Source organism: Lasiodiplodia theobromae (genome assembly GCF_012971845.1).
Source record: "Lasiodiplodia theobromae strain AM2As chromosome Unknown scaffold_4, whole genome shotgun sequence".
Taxonomy (NCBI): Eukaryota; Fungi; Ascomycota; class Dothideomycetes; order Botryosphaeriales; family Botryosphaeriaceae; genus Lasiodiplodia; species Lasiodiplodia theobromae.
The window spans coordinates 615,731-635,066 of NW_023336530.1; the positions used below are offsets into that span (position 1 = coordinate 615,731).

The 19,336-nt window shown below is 57.8% G+C and overlaps 6 protein-coding genes across 6 annotated transcripts; 2 read left to right on the forward strand and 4 right to left on the reverse strand.

Annotated features, from left to right (window-relative positions):
- Window positions 1–67: 67 nt before the first annotated feature.
- On the reverse strand, window positions 68–2,086 carry LTHEOB_1612 (BTB/POZ domain containing protein; the record flags this gene model as incomplete). Its single annotated transcript, XM_035510333.1, has 2 exons — window positions 68–1,789; window positions 1,865–2,086. 2 exons carry the CDS (start codon window positions 2,084–2,086, stop codon window positions 68–70), a joined length of 1,944 nt encoding a protein of 647 aa, XP_035366122.1.
- Window positions 2,087–2,710: 624 nt separating this feature from the next.
- On the forward strand, window positions 2,711–5,127 carry LTHEOB_1613 (G2-specific protein kinase nima; the record flags this gene model as incomplete). The annotated part of the gene is made up of 3 exons (XM_035510334.1): window positions 2,711–2,750; window positions 2,805–2,857; window positions 2,914–5,127. 3 exons carry the CDS (start codon window positions 2,711–2,713, stop codon window positions 5,125–5,127), a joined length of 2,307 nt encoding a protein of 768 aa, XP_035366123.1.
- Window positions 5,128–5,990: 863 nt separating this feature from the next.
- On the reverse strand, window positions 5,991–7,485 carry LTHEOB_1614 (MFS transporter; the record flags this gene model as incomplete). The annotated part of the gene is made up of 4 exons (XM_035510335.1): window positions 5,991–6,895; window positions 6,967–7,059; window positions 7,127–7,416; window positions 7,481–7,485. 4 exons carry the CDS (start codon window positions 7,483–7,485, stop codon window positions 5,991–5,993), a joined length of 1,293 nt encoding a protein of 430 aa, XP_035366124.1.
- Window positions 7,486–8,554: 1,069 nt separating this feature from the next.
- On the reverse strand, window positions 8,555–10,125 carry LTHEOB_1615 (Monocarboxylate permease protein; the record flags this gene model as incomplete). Its single annotated transcript, XM_035510336.1, has 5 exons — window positions 8,555–8,984; window positions 9,049–9,170; window positions 9,222–9,246; window positions 9,304–9,678; window positions 9,731–10,125. 5 exons carry the CDS (start codon window positions 10,123–10,125, stop codon window positions 8,555–8,557), a joined length of 1,347 nt encoding a protein of 448 aa, XP_035366125.1.
- A 662-nt stretch (window positions 10,126–10,787) lies between these two features.
- Window positions 10,788–17,036, forward strand: LTHEOB_1616 (putative polyketide synthase; the record flags this gene model as incomplete). Its single annotated transcript, XM_035510337.1, has 13 exons — window positions 10,788–11,077; window positions 11,127–11,415; window positions 11,463–14,032; window positions 14,087–14,399; window positions 14,475–15,259; window positions 15,305–15,329; window positions 15,402–15,514; window positions 15,566–15,726; window positions 15,802–16,139; window positions 16,206–16,405; window positions 16,478–16,664; window positions 16,707–16,772; window positions 16,827–17,036. The coding sequence occupies 13 exons, from the start codon at window positions 10,788–10,790 to the stop codon at window positions 17,034–17,036; spliced, it is 5,547 nt and encodes a 1,848-aa protein (XP_035366126.1).
- Window positions 17,037–18,252: 1,216 nt separating this feature from the next.
- Window positions 18,253–19,186, reverse strand: LTHEOB_1617 (Phospholipase/carboxylesterase; the record flags this gene model as incomplete). The annotated part of the gene is made up of 2 exons (XM_035510338.1): window positions 18,253–18,530; window positions 18,625–19,186. The coding sequence occupies 2 exons, from the start codon at window positions 19,184–19,186 to the stop codon at window positions 18,253–18,255; spliced, it is 840 nt and encodes a 279-aa protein (XP_035366127.1).
- Between the last annotated feature and the right edge of the window lie 150 nt (window positions 19,187–19,336).

Genomic DNA, 19,336 nt, shown 5'->3' on the forward strand with positions numbered 1-19,336 from the left:
CCGCATCAAGCAACCAACGACCAGAGAATGAATGCAAAAATGCGCAAGATCAAGACCAAACCCCACCTCAAGCATCCAACTTGAGGCTGTCCAATAGCCTGTCGATCTTGCCGAGCAAAATCTGGTAGTTGATGGCGTCCTGAGCGAACTCGTCTCCAGCAATCTCACCATCGAGCGTCCTGATGACGGAAGCATCAGAAGACAGCTTGAGGCCACCCATCTCTTTCGTCGGTGCCGCCGCATCATCCGGCCCCTTCGAGACTCCATCCTTGGCGTTCTGCGCAGCAGCAGCGGCAACGGCCTCTGGATCCAGTTCGCCCTCTTCGTCCATCATCTCCTCGAGGCCGGAGTCCTCGAAGCGCAGGCGGAAGCGCTCTGAGAGGTAGTAGCGGATGTCGTCGATAAGCTCGACGGTGTCGGTCTCCTGTCTGGCCTTGACGCGGTTGGCGCTCTCGCGGACGAGCTCGGCGAACTCCGGGTCATCGATGTAGCGCTCGAGGCGGTGGGCGATGTAGCGGGCGCCGAACTCCTCGAGGCGCTGCACGCGCGTGTCCCAGCCGGCGCGGATGACGTCGTAGATGTCGAGGGGCTCCTCTTCTTCGTCGGCCGTCTCGCCGCGCGGGTTCTCCGACTCGACGATGGACGTGTTGCCGTTGCCGAGGGTGCTGATAATCTGTGCGGCGCGCACCTTGAGCTTCTCGAGCCAGAGCAGGTCGGCGGTGAAGAGGACGTCGATGGCGACGTCCAGAGGGAAGTCGGCGCGCTCGGTGTAGAGGAACTTCAGCACGATCTCGAGTACCCGCGGCGAGCAGTCGATCGGGATGACTTGGAGGTACGGCGTCTCCTGCGCTTCCCGGAAGCCTGAGCTGAACATGGTTTGGAAGAACTCGGATCGGATGAGCATCGCGCGGTGGACCGGGTAGAGCACGGACTTGCGTGGGTTTCGCTGTCGTGAGGGAGAGCGCGACCGCGCAATTGGACCGATTGGGATGCCATTGAGAGGGCCGAGAGTGTTGCGAACTCTAGGTGCGTCGGAGTCTGGAGTAGAGGGAGTTGGGGTAACGTCGTCCTCCTCATCCTCGTAGTCTTCGTCAGCGCGTAGAAGGACGTCCGCGAATATGCGGTTATCTCGATCCCACTTTACGCTATCCGCCTTTGCAGTATCAAGGACGATCTTGTGTTTCAGCACATGGTCTTTGAACCAACTTTCCATTTGATCCCTCCCTCTGTGGACCTCATCCTGCCGCCGCTGGCGAGCTAACCGGCGGTCGTTGCTCTCAAGAACTTGTTGGAAAAGATGCTCGATTTGGAGCTTCTTGCCCAGCTTGTCGATGCCCGTCAAGATGATTTGTTCTTCCTCCCCATCCCCGAAATCCGCATTAATATCTGCAAAATATAGGTATCGAATGACTGATTCCAGAGACTGTGGAGCAATTTTCTCTGACGTGAAGTTTGTTGTTTTCGTTTCGGGAGCGTCGGCAAGCTTTTTCGCAAAGTACGGGGATCTCGCCGCGAGAATAAACTTGTGTAAAGGCAATGCCCTGTCGGCGGTGACGACTGTAATATCCGAGGTATTCGGCGATTCTCTCGTGAGAAGAGAGGCGAGGTGGGCGGCAAACGGCTGGAGCGGGTCGGTAGACTTGGAGTAGTCGTAGGAAAGAAGAAGGTTACGAATGCGGTCGTTTAAGGCGTTGTACAGGCATCTCTCGCCTTGGAATGTATCGCGTTCGCAAAGGGCGCCGGATTCAAGAAGATGCTGCACGACTTCGTAGTGGCCGCATAGACTAGCCTGAGACAGTCAGTCAACATATCAATGGAAAACGTAGATATGCGGGGTAATGTTGCAAGCAAGCGGCAGGCATACTAGAATCAGAGGCGTGTAGTCGAACTGGTCTCTGGCATTGATGTTTACACCCTTGGAAAGCTGCTCCTGGCAGAGCTTCAGGTCTCCGCGGCGACAGGCATCGCACAGCCGACGGAAGTCGTCGCTCGTATCGAGGGGATTGTCCTCCTTCAGCTGCCCGGCGCGGATGGCCTTGTTCTCCTCGTGGAGAGCGGCTTCAAGCTCATGCTTCGGGACGACCATTCTGACGGGATATCTCTGGCGACAGAAAATGGAGATGGAGGTGCTGTGGAAGCAAGGGTGGCGTACCGCATCTCGGGCGATTCACGAGCGATGACATAATCCAGAACAGCGCAACGGCGCGTGGTCGAGTGGCCGCTGTACCTGGCAGTTTGTGTCGCGGCGATCAATGCGGGCGGCAGCAAAGCAGAGGTGAACTGGAGCGGGGCGGACGTGGCATGCGGGCGCCGTGCATCGTGGCGCATCTGCTGTGCTTTTCGCCGCAGCAGTCACGGCAGGCACGCATTGAGCTTCCAGACGCTCGATTTTCGGCAGCCCCGCCAGAGTACCTGTAACAGGGCCCTCTTGGCACGCTGGGTGGAGGCCGCCGATGACGCACGGCTGCGCGCTAGTGATGGATGAGACGCAAGCGCCGACCACGTGACCCGCTGCCCCGGCGACCGTGTTTACAAGCGGCCATTTTGCATCCGAGCTGCGCCCAGCTACTACTACCCTCTGCAACGCCCGGGTCCCAACTCTACTACTCTACCATCACCACTCCCACGACAGCATGTTTTGAGCAGCATCGACGCATCTTCTCCGTGTTCTTCTAACCGATACCCAGCAGCAATACCTACCCTCACCACCATGTCTGACGACGAGAAGTACGATGTGCTCGAGAAGATCGGTACGTCGCATGGAATGCTGCCACCCCTTCGATCCAATTGCTGATCCGCTGCAGGCCAGGGCTCTTTTGGCATCATCCGAAAGGTCAGGAGACGGTCGGATGGCTATGTGAGTTCCCCATTGCGACTACCCTGCCCAATCGCATTGCTGACCTGTCGCCGCAGGTCCTCTGTCGCAAGGAGATTAGCTATTCGAAGATGTCGCAGAAGGAGAGGGAGCAGCTCCAGGCTGAGCTGTCCATCCTCAAGGAGCTTCGTCATCCCAACATTGTTCAGTACATTGATCGCGTCCACCTGAAGACCTCGCACGACCTTCACGTCTACATGGAATACTGCGGCAATGGCGACCTCGGTGCCGTCATCAAGCGCCTCAAGAGCAAGCGCCAAGTCGCCGATGAGGAATTTGTTTGGAGCATATTCTCGCAGCTGTGCGCCGCTCTCTACCGCTGCCACTACGGTCAGGATCCGCCCGACGCTGGCCGCAACGTCCTGGGTCTGGGCAACAACGCCATCCCTATCAAGGAGAAGCAGAGGCATATCACCATCCTTCACCGCGACCTCAAGCCTGAAAATGTTTTCCTCGGCGAGGATAACTCGGTCAAACTTGGCGATTTCGGTCTTTCTAAGATCATGCAGTCGCACGACTTTGCATCCACCTACGTTGGCACTCCTTACTACATGTCGCCCGAAATCTGCATGTCGGAGAAATACACCGCTGCTTCCGATATCTGGGCATTAGGTTGCATCATTTACGAGCTTTGCGCTCAAAAACCCCCGTTCGATGCTAAGACGCATTTCGACCTCATCCAGAGGATCCGCCGCGGCATCTTCGACCCCATCCCTGATTGCTATTCCCCGGATCTGAAGAATGTCATTGCGACGTGCTTGAAGACCGACTACACCAAGCGGCCCGAGACGGCCCAGCTTCTCAACCTTCCCGTTGTGAAGCTGATGCGCAAGGAGCAGGAGGTTGTGCAGATGGGTCAGTTACTGAAGAAGGAGCGCGATGCGACCAGGCTGCTCGAAAAGGAACTCGGCGAGAAGATTGCTACGCTGGAAAAGGAAAAGGATGATATGAGGTTGTCCGTCGACAACCAGTTGCGTCGTGAGTGGGAGCTGAAGGCGCGTTTGGAGATTGACCGCCACATCAACACCGAATTGGAGCGCCTCCGGAAGAATTTCGAGGAGGAGGTCAACAAGCGCGTAGAAGAAGAGGTCGAGCGCCGCATGCACGTATGGAAGCTGCAACAGAACGCAGCAACAATTCCCTCTTCCACGCCTGCGCTGGAGGCAGCCCAGTCCATCAGCACGCTTGGAGAGCCTTCCGAATTCCCGTCCCAAACAGATATCTCCTCTCTCTCCCTGGAAGAGTCGCCTCCTCGTCCTATGAAGCCCAGAGCAGCCACTCCTGAGAAGAGACCCGCCAGGTCTGCATTCCAGCGCGCCCACACCACTGCCTTCAACGAGGTCGCAGCTTCGCCCATGGATATCCAGATGGCGGATCCTTCTCCCGTCTCTTTGGCCGGTCTTAGCCTGAGCCCTCGCCGTAACGCACTGAATGCCGAGCCCAAAACGCGCCGCAACATCTTCGCCGCGGCCGAGCGCAAGAACCTGTCTGACCCGGCTTCGCCTATCCGCTGTACTAGCCCTACCGCTGATGTTGAGGAGATGGAGGATGATGACCTTCCCGCGTTGCCTTCTCCGACGCGTCCCCGTAGCATCAACGGTGCACGCAAGAGCCCTGATAACGACCCGTTCAAGGTCCTTGCCGCGAACAACGCTCCCAACCCGGCTACCCAATTGTTCAGCCGCCGTAACTTGCTGGCCCGTAACGGTCCGGCGCCTAACCGTGGTCCCTCGGTGCCAAACCTCCGCGCGGGTGGTGCTGCCACTAACCGCCCTCGTCCGAATTCGACGGTCCCTGTGATCGCCACTTCTCCCGCTCGTAAGCGCACCAAGGTGCCCTCCGCTGGCGAAGTCTCGCCTATCCGCAAAAACAGCACCGGCAGCATGGACGTCAGCGACGCCGGCTTTGCGCGCGACACAGCCTCGACTGCTCTGCGCAGCAAGAAGGGCGCCAACACGGCCGCTCTCCTCCGTCAGAAGACTGCCGCCGCCAACAACGCGAACATCACCTCCAACCTGTCGGGCCGCACGTTGGTCGAGCTCGCCCAGGGCAAGGCGTCGACGGACCGCCGCAGCAGCAGCTCCAGCACCCTCACCATTGGTGAGCTGAGCGAGAACATGCCCGTTCGCAAGAACAGCAGTGCGCTTCTGGCGGCTGCCGCCCCGCAGTGGGATCCGGAGAGCGCCGACGCGCCCAGCCCGTTCATCAAGAGGAATACTGGCTTCAGGCTCGCTGTCGGTGGTCTGAGATAGATGGTACGAACACGGTCTTTGCCTTCCCGACTTATTTGCCCCTCGCCGCAGGCAATTTAATGACCAACGCGGCGTCCAATCTCTACGATGACTACTTTCCTTTGTCATTTTCTTATCACTCTTCTTTGATGCGTTTGAAAGAAGACGGGGAACATATAACGGAGGCAGTGAATTGCTCCGGAAAGGAAGAGACGAGGAGCGAAGAGATTTTGCCAAAGTGGTACCTTTTGGTTTTTCACTTTTGTTGGTTGCAAAGGCATAATGGGTCGGCGTTTTCTACTTACTTACATTCTCGCCCCGAGCTGGAGATGTCGCTTGCAGGGCTTTGAGGTTATTGTTTCTTCTTCGGGTTCGTGGGATACTCTATCACAGAGTCTGGTCTCATTTTGGTAACGAAGTCATGGAATGGTCTGGGAGGCTACTTTGTGTGCAGTTGGATCTTCGGAACCGACCCTCCTTTTCGACTTTTATTTGTTCCGTCTTTACAGATGGATTGAGGCGTTGGTGGATACCATGGGGTAATGAGATATGCGGGTGCAAAAGGGTTTCCCGTCTTCTTTTTTCTTTCGCTTTCCTGGAAATCTAGGGATAGCTGGGTAAATTATTCTTCAGTGAGGAATGACATACTACTTCAAATTTCTTGTGCAATGATTCAAACGTTGACGTGATAGTGGTGGTAGCCTTGATGTTTTGCCAGACATATCCGAATCAACAAACCATGTTGGCTCTCTTCGTACAAGATAGAAAGTTTGTGTACGTTTCCCCCCTTTGGTCGTCTCACGTCTGGTATAAGAAAAGACTAACAGTCGGCAAGGTTCAAATTTCAAACTTTTCCATTGTTCAGTGCATCATTACTTTTGTGTTCAAAAAACAGCTCTCAAGCTCTTCGGTCCAGAGATGATCCTCGCAGCGACGAACGCGAGCATGGAAGCTGCATACATGGCGCCCCCAAAAGCAATCAGCCCCGAGTATCCTCCACCATCACCCAGAATCGCACCGGCAATCGGAATCCCCACCAGCGCCGCAACACTTGAGAGCGAATACGTCGTCCCATTTCTCTTTCCATAATCCTCAATCTTACACACCTGTGCAATGCAGACCGGCGTTAGACTGATAGCCGCGCCGCTCCAGAACCCGAACATGACGGCGAACGCAGCGATGGCGGGCTCGGACGCACCCGACGGTAGCCAGAGCGCGAAAATGAAAACAGAGCAGACCAGAGATGTTATGATCATTACGTTGAAGCGGCCGAATCGGTCTGCAAGGTATCCTGGTAGTGCACGCCCAGGCACTGAGCCAACATTCAGGAGAGCGATCAGACGGTATGCATGCTGCGGCTCGACACCAACGTGGATGGCGTAGGATGGGACGTAGGTGAGTGGAATGAATATGGCGAACTCGATCAGGAAGACGGCCACGGTCGTGGCGGCGTAGGGCGGTTCACGCAGGGCCACCAGGTCGATGGCGGCGCCTGCACGCTTGTTGGGCGGGATGCGGGTTTGGAGGAGGACGCAGGCGACGAGGGACATGCCTGCGTTGATGAAGCCGATGATCCGTATCGCCCAGGGATAGCCCACGCGTGGTGCAAGGTACAGTATGATGAAAGGGAAGCCGATGCCACCAGTGCCGCCGGCCGTACACGCGATTCCGGTGGCGAGGGCGCGGCGCTTGCAGAACCAGTGGCCAACTGTTGAAATGCTGGGCGTGAAGAGGAGCGAGGCTGACAGTCCGCCAAGGACACCGAACGACAGCAGGAATTGATAGTATTCTGTGTCAAATATATGAGAGCAGCTCACGTGGTCAGGCGGGATTGACAACAGTGGCAGAAGTTCTTCATACCTTTGCTCACGCTCATGCACATCGTCGCCGCAGCCATTCCTATGGAACCCGGAATGACAAGTGGTTTGATGCCATATCGATCAAAGACAGACCCTAGGTTGCTCATTAGCCATGTTCAACTCGACTCTCTCTTCGCCCGAGAAATTATGATATCACTCACCGACTTGCGCGCCGCAGATATATAGGAAGAAGGCATAAGTGCTGAAAATCCATCCGACCGTGGACTCGGAATAATCTTTCAGTTGATGCTCCGCAACCCAGGCTTGGAGTACGCCAATCGTGTTGAGCAAGCCGATCGGCGGAATCATGGCGCACCAGGCGCCGACAACAACAAGCCATGCCGCCAACCCTCCTTCGGGGTAGTCCTGCTCTTCGACGTAGTTGTCAGCATTAGCGGCAATATTCGGCGTGGTGGAAGCTCTGTTGGCTTCCACGTCCACTGGGGCATGTCTACCACATGTATTAGCAAATGAAGTTGACCTGCAAGAGTGGTGGAAAGTTTGAAGTCACTTACTGCATGATTGTTTACTGCCCTTACTGTATAAATATCAGGCGCCTGGACGTGCACTCCAAACAGCAGGCGAAGCTCTTTTTATGTTTGAGCAATACTGGCTACGTCATTGCAAAGAGGAAACTGCTCAGGCTGGAGAGATGACATACACCAACGGATGTGGAGTTGAGGAGTCCTTGATTGATAAGGTCTGCGGTCGAAGTGACCAATCAGGGCTTCGGACAAGCGAGGGATTGCATTGCATTGTCCGTGAACCAATTCAACCACCGCAAAGGATATGATTCTCGCTTTTGTAAGCCAGAGACAGTCAGATATACTTGCAAGAAAATGCAAGCAGATCGTGATGTGAAAAAACATTTAGCCCGTGTTTGGTACCATAGCTATTTCTACATTGCGATGCGTCGTTTTCCTCGGCCACGCGAGAATGGCGAAAACGTCCGAGGAAAGTATCTTCAAACCGGGTTCCGTCTCGCTACTGTAGTCATATTTAATTGACAGGAACACACTTTTTAGAAGTAATATCACCTTTCACCCGTGAGTACTTCCACACTAGTACCGCACTAGTGACCTAAGAAGTGATTTCATGTGGAAGAGCAGCATTAATCCACGCTTGGTGTCTACGGAACAGAATCTCCCAGATTGTGCCTGTACGCTTGCAGGAACAGAAAATGGACTTTGGTGCAGGATGCTACCTCATTCTTGAGCACCATCACGTTTGGCTCACGTGGTAGACACCGAATAAAGACCGTTCAGTCTGGTGATTTGCGAGTCCTACTGGGCTCCTTGAATTCCTATTTTAACCAGAACACCTCGCGAAATGCTCGGTTCTGGAAGGTCTCTCTCACAACACGAATGTTTGACGATATGTCCAATCTTCAACCACAAAAGCTTCTGCCAGAATTCCACCCCAACTCCACGCTTCCTCCACCACCTACTGTTCTATTCTAATCCCTCGTCTTGTCTTTTAAGGTAAAGTCTCCGGCTACTCCGAGCCTACCTGACAATCCCTAAGTCTCGTAGAAGAGGCCCGTTGTTACAGACTCTATGCGCCACTTGAACAGAAATGCTCTTGGTCTCTCACACCTTAACAGCCAGTTTCCAGCCGGAGAGGGCAATTCTACTCGCCATGAGAACTGCCGAGCCTCCGGCCATGAGGCATCCAGCAAAGACCTGGAGCCGCACGTAATTGGTGTGATGGTCGGTGACCAGAGATCCACCGATGGGGTTGCCAATCAGCACGGCGATGGCGACAAACGTGTACATGGTGCCGGTGCGGATGCCGATCTCCCTCACGTCGCTGATCTGCGCGACGAGCGCCGGGCTCATGCTGACGATGGTGCCGGACGAGAAGCCGAAGAAGGCGGCGAAGATCCAGAGCGTCGTGTTGTCGTCAGCGGGGATCCAGATGGCGAGCGTGAAGATGGTCGTCAGCCACGACATGATGATCAGCACGTTGAACCGGCCGTACTTGTCGGCCAGCGCGGCGGGGATCGTGCGGCCGAGGATGCTGCGGTTTGTGATTAGCGGGAGTGGATTGGAGGCTTGTTTTTTTTTTTTTGGGCTGCACGTACCTGACTGCGTTCATGACCGAGACGAGGTAGATGGCCAGAGTGGCGTCCATGCCCTTGACTGTGGCTTCGATGGACATGAAGATGAAGGGAACGAAGAGCCCGATGAACATCAGGAACATCGACTGATTGCTGTTAGTAAAGAGTCAGAGCTAGTTCGACTGGAGACATCATACCAATGTAAGGAGGAAGAAAGGCAGCCTGTGAACAGTTGATGAGTAATTAATTTTCAGGCATCTGTTTCCAGTGGGAACTCACTCTCCAAGAGGCTTGACGAAGTCCATAAGCCTCACTGGCGTCTTGTGTGGCGGGATGCGTGATTTGATGGTAAAGCACGAGATGCTCAGCAGTCCCAGGATCAGGAAAGCGCAGGTCCTCATGGTCCAAGCATAACCGATCTCATCCACGAGGCGGAGTACGATTATGGGAAACAAAACGCCGCCTAGGCTAGATCCGCAAGCAGCGAGTCCGAAGGCAGCTGCACGCTTCTTGAAGAACCAAGTTGCGAGACAGGCAAAGCTCGGGTAGAAGACCATGGATGCGCCGATGGAGCTACAGATGGCTTGAGACAGTACGAATTGGTAGTATTCGGTGGACAAAGATGCCATCATGAGCCCAAAGACGTGCAGGAAGCTGCAGTGAATGTGAGCTTCTGTCTTTTCTTCTCAGTCAGGGTCAGACTTACGTCCCAACAGGGATGAGGTAGCGAGGACCATAGAGATCCTGGATGCGCCCGACCCACGAGCCTCCGAGAAACATAAAGCAGGCTTCGATGGAGGGAATCCATGATACCTGACTTGGAGTGTACTCCTTCAATTGGTTCAATTGGTAGTATTCTTGGAATACACCAATGGCACCAATCCAACCGAAGGACACGAAAAGGGCACAGAAGCAGCCCAGCACGGCAAGCCAAGCCTCGGCTCCTCCGTCGGGGAAAGCGCTTGGATCCCACGGGTTGACTGGGGCAGCCAGCTGAGGACCCTTCTCCGCGTCGAGCGCCACGCGGCTGTCAACGGCATTTGCGTCTTTTTTGACGGCATCATCCGTCTCAATGGTGGAGTTGGAAGACCTCGTTGCCATTGGGATTGCGGGTCTGGCAGTGAGTGATTTTGGAGGGAAAGTGATGGAGAATGCCCGCTGCAAAGAGAGGAAGAGAGCCACACAACAAAAAGGCATTGCATTCGTTCAGAGAGCTCCATTAAGAAGGCTATCAACGGCACAGAAAACCTAACTAAGATGCTGAGAGCTGTTCCACCATGTTATTCAGCAGTGTTGGAAATCCTTGGGGGCCGATACCCCATCGAGCGTTTCGGACTCCGAAGCGGTCTCCTGATTGGCCGGTCGGGTTGCGTGGCACTGTGCCTGCAACACAAATCAATCGGGTCCATCGGGTAATACAAACCAGCCAGCCGGGTCAGATGGACTGGAGTCGCAAGCCAGGGACTTAGCGGGAGATCAACAAGCTCCCGCCTGCTCGCATCCCGTGCAACGCCGAGTGTCACCGACACGGTGCACGGTATTGGACTACCACCACAAGCAACTGCCTGGGAGAAACTTCGAACTCTCGCACCGACTGCTGTTCTGCCACGGCGGTAACCGAAAATTGAAGGAATTCAACACTGTTGGATATGGTGGGCGCAGCGCCACAGAGACTCTCGCTTGCAATGAGATGGAAAGAGTATATTAGACAAGTAATCTTGGACGAGAATTGAGCATCACATTCATATCATCTTCACTTCACGATGGCACACAACATCCAAGTTCTCCTGTTCGGGGACGTTACCTGCGACTACCATGCAGGGCTCCGCTCGCTAGTTGCCCGGAAAGACAACCCGGTCCTGACAAGCTTCTTCGAGCGTGTCACCTTTGCACTTCGTGCCGAGATTGGGAAGCTTCCGTTTTCTGACAGGGATGGCTTTGTCAAGTTCACCACATTCGTCGAGCTCCTCACCCGGCTCAACAACGCCAAGATCCGGCACCACGCACTGGAGAAGGCGCTTACGTGTGTGCATCAATTCGCAAGCTTCATCAGGTATGTCCAAACCACCATGACTCAAAGCGTTAGTTTTCTAATTTAGCAGCCACTGTGCACAACCGGGGACTTCGTACCCCGATGCATCATCAACACGCATCGTCGGTCTTTGCACTGGCCTTCTCACTGGTGCAGCCGTGAGCTGCACACAGTCCTTGACCGAATTGATCCCGGTAGCAGTGCAGACGGTGGTCTTGGCTTTCCGTACCGGCCTCGTGGTCGCCGATGTACGTGACCGCATTGACATGGGTCAGCCAGATAGGTCCTGGTCTATCATGATTCCCGGCCTCTCGGGAACTGCAGCGGCACCATACCTGGATGAGTTTAGTCGCGACATGGTAAGTGCCATCTGTTTTTAGTCAGGCTTTTGCTTACGTCGGAACAGGGCCTTTCTTCTCTCAACCAACCGTATGTCAGCGCGTATGCCGACACTGGAGCAACGATCAGCGGACCTCCGGATGTTCTTGACCAGCTCATCAAGTCGAAGAAGCTCCCCAAGAGCAGTTCGATCAAACTCCGAGTCCATGGACCTTACCATGCTCGACACCTTTACGATGTCGAGGATGTGGACAAGATCCTTGGTGCGGTCGACAAGGAAAGCATGGGGCAGAAATCGCGCATTCCCTTGTTCTCAGCCAGCACGTCCGAAGTCTACACTGACAGCACACTCGACTCCCTCCTCAAGATTGCTGTCTCGGAGATCCTCATCACCCCTCTCCGGCTTGACAAGATCAGCAAGGGCCTGGCCTCGCACCTGACGGGCGCTTCTATCGCAAGATGTGACGTTCTTCCCGTCGCTACGTTGGCAGCTCAAGCGCTGTCGACCGAGTTGAAGAAGGCGGGCATAGTTGATGTCAGGGTCGACAACTCCATCATGAACCGCTCTGGCAGCTCGGAGCCGATCGAGGGCAACATGGGGCAGTCAAAGCTGGCCATCATCGGCTATTCAGGCCGATACCCCGGAGCTCAAAGCAACGAGGCTTTCTGGAACCTGCTTCACGAGGGACGCGACGTTGCGTCCAAAGCGCCCAAGACAAGGTGGGATATCAACACGCACGTCGATGCCACGGGCAAGAAGAAGAACACCAGCGCAACGCCATTCGGATGCTGGCTCGAGGACCCTGGCCTCTTTGACGCCCGCTTCTTCAACATGAGCCCCCGCGAGGCACCGCAGGTCGATCCGGCGCAGCGCCTCTCGCTGCTCACTGCCTACGAGGCGCTCGAGAAGGCGGGCATGGTTCCCGACGCCACACCGTCGACGCAGCGCGACCGTGTCGGCGTCTTCTACGGCACGACTAGCAACGACTGGGGCGAGACCAACAGCTCGCAGAACATCGACACGTACTACATCCCGGGGTCGTGCCGCGCCTTCATCCCGGGGCGGCAGAACTACTACTTCAAGTTCAGCGGGCCCAGCTACAGCGTCGACACGGCGTGCTCGTCCAGCCTGGCGGCGCTGCACGTGGCGTGCAACGCCCTCTGGCGCGGCGACATCGACACGGCCATCGCAGGCGGCACCAACGTCACCACCAACCCGGACATCACCGCCGGCCTGGACCGCGGCCACTTCCTGTCGCGCACCGGCAACTGCAAGACGTTCGACGACGATGCCGACGGCTACTGCCGCGGCGAGGGCGTCGTCACGCTGGTGGTCAAGCGCTACGAGGACGCCGTGGCCGACAACGACCCCATCGTCGCCATGATCCTGGGCGCCTACACCAACCACTCGGCCGAGGCCGAGAGCATCACGCGCCCGCACGTCGGCGCCCAGCGCGCCATCTTCGAGAAGGTGCTGACGTCGGCGGGCGCTGACGCCGACAGCATCGGCTACGTCGAGATGCACGGCACAGGCACCCAGGCCGGCGATGCCCGCGAGATGGAGTCCGTCCTGGCCACCTTTGCCGACACCAACAAGGCGCGCAGCGAGCCGCTGCACATTGGATCCGCGAAGGCGAACGTCGGCCACGGAGAGTCTGTCTCGGGCGTCATTGCGCTCGTCAAGGTGCTGATGATGCTGGAGCAGAATCTCATCCCGCCGCATGTTGGAATCAAGACAAAGATCAACTCCAAGTTCCCCACAGACTTGAAGGAGCGCAACGTGCACATTGCAACCCAGCCGACGCCATGGCCCAGACCCGCCGACAAGCCTCGCCGCGCACTCATCAACAACTTCTCGGCCGCTGGAGGCAACAGCTCTGTCCTCGTCGAAGATGCTCCCGTCGTAGCAAAGCCAGGCCTGGGCAGCGATCCTCGATCCTCGCACGTCGTCGCCATCTCGGCCAAGTCCAAGACGGCGCTGGCAGCCAACGCCAGGGCTTTGCTCGACTTCATCCAGGAGGCCAAGCCAGACCTGGCCAGCCTTGGCTACACCACCACCGCTCGCCGCCTGCACCATCCCTTCCGCATCGTCGCCCACGGCTCTGAGCTCGCCGACATCTGCACCCAGCTCGAGCGGAAGCTGGTCGCCGTCGAGGGCGTCGCGGCGCAGAAGCGCAGCCCGTCGGTCGCCTTCGCCTTCACCGGCCAGGGCAGCCAGTACCCCGGCATGGGACGGGAGCTGCTGCGCTTCCAGTCCTTCCGCAGGGACCTGGAGAGGCTCGACGTCCTGTGCCAGAAGCTCGGCTTCGAGCGCATCCTCCCGCTGGTCAGGGCCGAGGGCGGCGACATCGCCGAGCTGCCCGCCGCCACCGTCCAGCTGGCCTCGACGTGCATCCAGATGGCCATGGCGCGCCTGTGGCGGTCGTGGGGCCTGCAGCCTGCCGCCGTCGTCGGCCACAGCTTGGGCGAGTACGCCGCCCTCAACGTCGCCGGCGTGCTGTCTGACGCCGACACCATCATGCTGACCGGCACGCGCGCGACCCTGCTCCAGCAGAAGTGCACCCAGAACACGCATGCCATGCTTGCTGTGGGAGCTTCCATGGAAGACGTCCTCAACAACGACCTTGGAGGATGCGAGTATGAGGTTGCCTGCAACAACGGTCCTCGTGAGGTCGTTTTCAGCGGCACCAGCGCGAACATCGAAAAGATGCAGGAGGCGCTCTCGACGACGGGATTCAGACTCACCAGGCTCCGCGTGCCCTTCGCCTTCCACTCTTCCCAGGTCGAGCCCATCCTGCCCGAGTTTGAAAAGATTGCCGGCAGTGTCGAGTTTCACGCGCCGCGGGTGCCTGTCATCAGCCCCTTGCTGGGAGAAGTCGTCACTGAGGCCGGCCATTTCGGAGCCAAGTACCTGTCCCGCCACTGTCGCGAGACGGTCAACTTCGTCGATGCCATGGCCAAGGCCAAAGCGTCACTCGTCTCCAACGACACCATCTGGGTCGAGGTGGGCCCGCATCCGGTGCTCTCGGGATTGCTCCGCTCCAACATGGGCTCCATCACTGCTCTGCCCACCCTGCAGCGCAACAAGGACACCTGGAAGGTTCTGAGCAGCAGCCTGTCTTCTCTGTACGACGCCGGCGCCGCCGTCAACTGGAACGAGTTCCACCGCGACTTCAACAGCTCCGTCTCGGTCTGCCGCCTGCCGGCGTACAAGTGGGACCTGAAGAACTACTGGATGCAGTACGTCAACGACTGGTCGCTGTACAAGGGCGACGCCCTCTTCCTCTCCGGCGCCGGCACCCAGCCGCTGTCGACCACATCCGTCCAAAAGGTCGTCGAAGACACGAGCGACGGGACCAAGGCCACGCTAATCGCCGAGTCGGACCTCCTCCGCGAGGACCTCGACCCCATGGTGCGCGGCCACCGCGTCAACGGCGTCGCCCTGTGCACGCCCAGCGTCTACGCCGACATGGCCCTCACCATGGGCGACCACCTGGCCCGGAAGAAGCCCGAGTGGGCGGCGGCGCTGGTCGACGTGCAGCACATGGACGTGCAGCGGCCGCTGGTGGCCAAGAGCAAGGGCAGCGGCGTGCAGCTGCTGCGCTGCCGCGTCGACGTCGACTGGGCCACCGGCCGCGGCGCCTGCGAGTTCTACAGCGTCACGCCCGACGGCAAGAAGCTGACCAAGCACGCCGAGTGCCAAATCGCCTTCGTCGACGCCGACGCCGCCCTGCGCGAGCAGCAGGACGCCGCCCCGGCCATCCTGCAGCGCATCGACGGCCTGCGCCGCAGCATCGAGTCCAGCCCGCGCGTGCAGAAGCTCAACGGCAACTCGGGCTACAAGCTCGTGTCGTCGCTGGCGTCGTACGACGACGACTTCAAGGGCGTCGAGGAGGTGGTGCTGGACAGCGCCGCCCTCGAGGCCACGGCCAAGGTCAGGTTCGGGAAGGGCGAGCACAAGGGCGCCTACTTCGTCAACCCGCACCTGATCGACAACTTCGGGCAGCCGGCGCTGTTCGTCATGAACGCCAACGACGAGGCCGACTTGGACAAGGAGGTCTTCGTCAACCACGGCTGGAGCTCGCTGCACTTCTACAAGCCCGTCTCGATGGACAAGGCGTACGTGTCGTACGTCAAGATGAGCGGGCCCAAGGAGGACGGCATGTACAGCGGCGACATGATCGTGTTCGAGGGGACTGAGGTCGTCGCGGCCTTCAAGGGCATCAAGGCCCAGGGCGTCCCTCGTCGTCTGATGGACTACATCGTGCACATGCGAGACGACACCAAGGCCGGACCTCCTCGCGGCGGCACCAAGCAGCTGACCGAGCAGCGTACTACCGCCTTGCCCGTCGCCTCCGTCCACGCCGGCGCCACCAGAGTGGAGATCAGCGTCGAGGAGCCCACAGCCACCACCACCCAGTCCGAGGGCAGCAGTGGTGGTACTGCATCGTGGTCCGAGGCGCTGCGCATCATCGGCGAGGAGAGCGGCGTGCCCGTCGCCGACCTGACCGACGAGACGTCGTTCGCGGACCTGGGCGTCGACTCGCTCCTCTCCCTGCTCTGCGCCAGCCGCTTCCGCGAGGAGCTGGGCCTCGACTACGAGTCCACCATCTTCGCCGACTGCCCCACCGTCAAGGAGCTGCGCACCTTCTGGACCAACGGCACCTCCCAGCAGCCCGCCGCCCCCGGCGCCGTGCCCGGCGGCCGCGACGCCATCCTGCACTCCATGTTCCACGACGACCCGGTCGAGTCCTCCTCCTCCTCCTCCTCCGCCGCCTCCGAATCCTCATTCGAAGTCGTCCCCGAGCAGCCCACACCCGCTGCCATCGAGCCCGCAACCTCTCTCCTCCTCCAAGGCAACCCAGCCGCGCCAGGCACGCTCAAAACGCTCTTCCTCCTCCCCGACGGCGCGGGCTCGTCGTCCTCGTACGCCTCGCTCCCGCGCATCCACCCGTCCGTCGCCGTCGTCGGCCTGAACTGCCCGTACATGAAGCGCCCGGACCGCTACACGTGCGGCATCGACCCCATCACCTCGGCCTACATCGCCGAGATCCGGCGGCGGCAGCCGCGCGGGCCCTACAGCCTGGGCGGCTGGTCCGTCGGCGGCATCTTCGCGTACGACGTCGCCCAGCGCCTGGCATCCGCGGGTGAAGTCGTTGCTGATTTGGTGCTCATCGACTGCCCCGTGCCGCGCGGCCTCGACCTGCTGCCGACGCGCTACTACGAGTACTGCGACGCCGTCGGCCTCCTCGGCGAGGGGCCGAACGGCGTCAAGCGCCCGCCGCCGCCGTGGCTGGTGCCGCACTTCGAGGCGTGCGTGCGGAGCTTGCACGAGCACCACGCCGTGCCGTTCGACGTCGAGGGGGGGAGTACTGAGGTGCCGAAGACGAGCATCGTCTGGGCGTGCGACGCCATCGACGAGCACGTCCAGCCGCGCTTCGAGCGCAGGCCCGAGGACCCGGAGGGCCTGAAGTTCTTGACGGAGCGTCGTACCGATTTCGGGACGTGTGGCTGGGAGACGCTGTTGCCCGAGGACTGCTTCGAGGTGTTCCGCGCGACCGGCGCGAATCATTTCAGCATGATGAAGGGCGAGCATGCGAAGCGGTTGAGCGAGTTTATCGAGATCGCGCTGATTGGGTGAGCGGGCTTGGGAATGGGGGGGGCGTACGTACGTGCGAGGGGTGTGTGTGTGTGTGTGCTTTTTCTGCGGTTTCTTGCTGTGCTTTCCTTGTTTTCTTATGGGTTGTGAGGGCGTTTTGTGGATTGGGTTTGTTGCAATAGAGGCCTACGCTATGGGTTTTTATCGTTTCGTTGTTCCTTAATTAGAAATTGAGCCGTTCATCAACGATACTGCTTTGTGTTGAATGTAGGGAATGAGTGACGGAGCTTACATGTGTGAGAACATAATGAGACTCAATTTACCGTCTTATCACCTGTATGCTATTGCTGCTATTCATGCATGAAATATCTTTCAGTTTTATCCTCTAGCTCAACCTCGGAGAAAAGAAGATCTTGATCATGAGGTTTGCAAGCTAAATCATGTCTGCTATTACTCTACACTTAGGAAGCGAAAGGTTGCGGAACCCTACAATTTTCTCTTGAGAAATATCCCACTGTCATCTTCGGGTCAGCGTAGATCAGGTTGCCGGGTTCGGCACTTGATTGGTCTGGTTGCGTGAGAGACCTCCACATGCCCTGCAACGCGCTGCTGTTCTCTGATGTGCACACCGCCTTACTTAGGCACACAGATATGGTTATGTCACTTTGATATGCGGGACCATGAACATTTTGTTTCAGTCTCTCCTTCCGCCAGTTAATGCCTTAAGTAGAGAAGCAATTGCTCCGGGGCAGCCCATTGTTACTTTGCTGGGTCCCGGCGGACATGGGGCCGTGAATGTGAAGCGGCATTCATTCCCGGTAGATACCACCGGGCCGAAGCAAGGCATTTGTGTATCCATGTTTGATCTTTTTCTCCAATGAAGTTCTGGCCTTGCTGTATGACACGGTGATGTTGAATCAGTCACAAGCATGCTTGATGGGTTTGAGAGTTGCAATTATTATGCCAAAGTTAATCAATCATCCAAGAATCATAGGTTTTACGCTAGCCCACTTTCATCATCGGGCCTGCTGTCTTGTGCGCTCATCTTCGATCTGGAATTTGTCAGCAGGCCGCTGATCCCGAGATTACAAACAAAACCCGCAACACTGCTGCCACTCACCAACTTCAACCCCGACGGTTCAACGACAGAGTGCACATGAACTTGAACCAAATCATTGTGTAGCCTTCTGAACTATTGCCATATATCTATTCCATTCCCAGAGAAAGAGAAAAACAAAAAAAAAGAAAAAAGAAGACCTCAGACCGCCATCCTCGCACGCTTGTGCGTACTCTTGATCATGAGCACGAAATCCATCAAGTCCTGCGTATACCAAGGCATCGCGTGGTGGTAATTGATTTCCAGTAAGTGTGAAGCACCGAGATCGTAGTACGCCGCGAGCTGATCTCTACTCTTCGGCAGAATCGGATCCCTCAGACCGTGGAGATGCAGCGTAGGAATCGCGATGACGTCGTTGTCCTCGACGACCAATTGGCCGCCGATTGGAAGCACCGGAGCAGCCTTATCAGTATCAAGAGCTGGAAAGAGCAGAGAAGATGATCCAGTCAGCGAGGGGAAAAAAAATCCCATAGAGAGAGAGGAGGGGTAACGCGAATCAAAATAAACACATACCAATGCAGGCCGACAACGTCGACGACGTCTCGGCCTCGTCGAACCACCCCATCGGACTGGCGCTGCCCATGCAGAGGATGCCAAACTCGAGCTCGACGCCGAACGGATCATCCAGATGTTGCGCCCGCCGCCGCCGCTGCTGCCTGCGCAGCAGCCCGCCGACGACGCGCGTGCCCTGGCTGAAGCCCATGGCAGCGACCCAGCGGCCCGGCTCTGTCGCGGCGGCATCGCCTCTCGCCCGGGCCGCCCTTCTGCGGCGCAGCGTGTCGGCGTGCATGAGCTTCAGCACGCGGACGAGGCCCAGCTCTTCCTCGTCCTCGTCGTCTGATCGCGCGCGGGCTGTGGTATCGATGCCAGCAGGAGGCTGCATCCACGTGCGGAAAGGGGCGAGGTCGGCGAAGTGCGGCAGCACGCCCGGGCCGGCGGCACGCTCATAGGGCGCGTCGAAGAAGACGAGGTCGTAGGTGCCGGCGAGCGCGTGCGCGAGGCGCTTGCACTGCGCGGCGAAGACGGCGCTGTTGGACCCGCCGCCGTGGAAGCAGGCGATTCGTGGAACTTCCATGGTTTTTTTTTTTTTTTGCTTTTTCCCCCTCTCTCGCTTCTATGCCGCTTAGTCGTGGTCGTGGTCGTGTGGGGGGGTAATAGCAAAGCCCGTTAATAAACCCGGGAAAGAAAGACATGGAGACTTCCGCTTCATAAATGGCAGCATGGG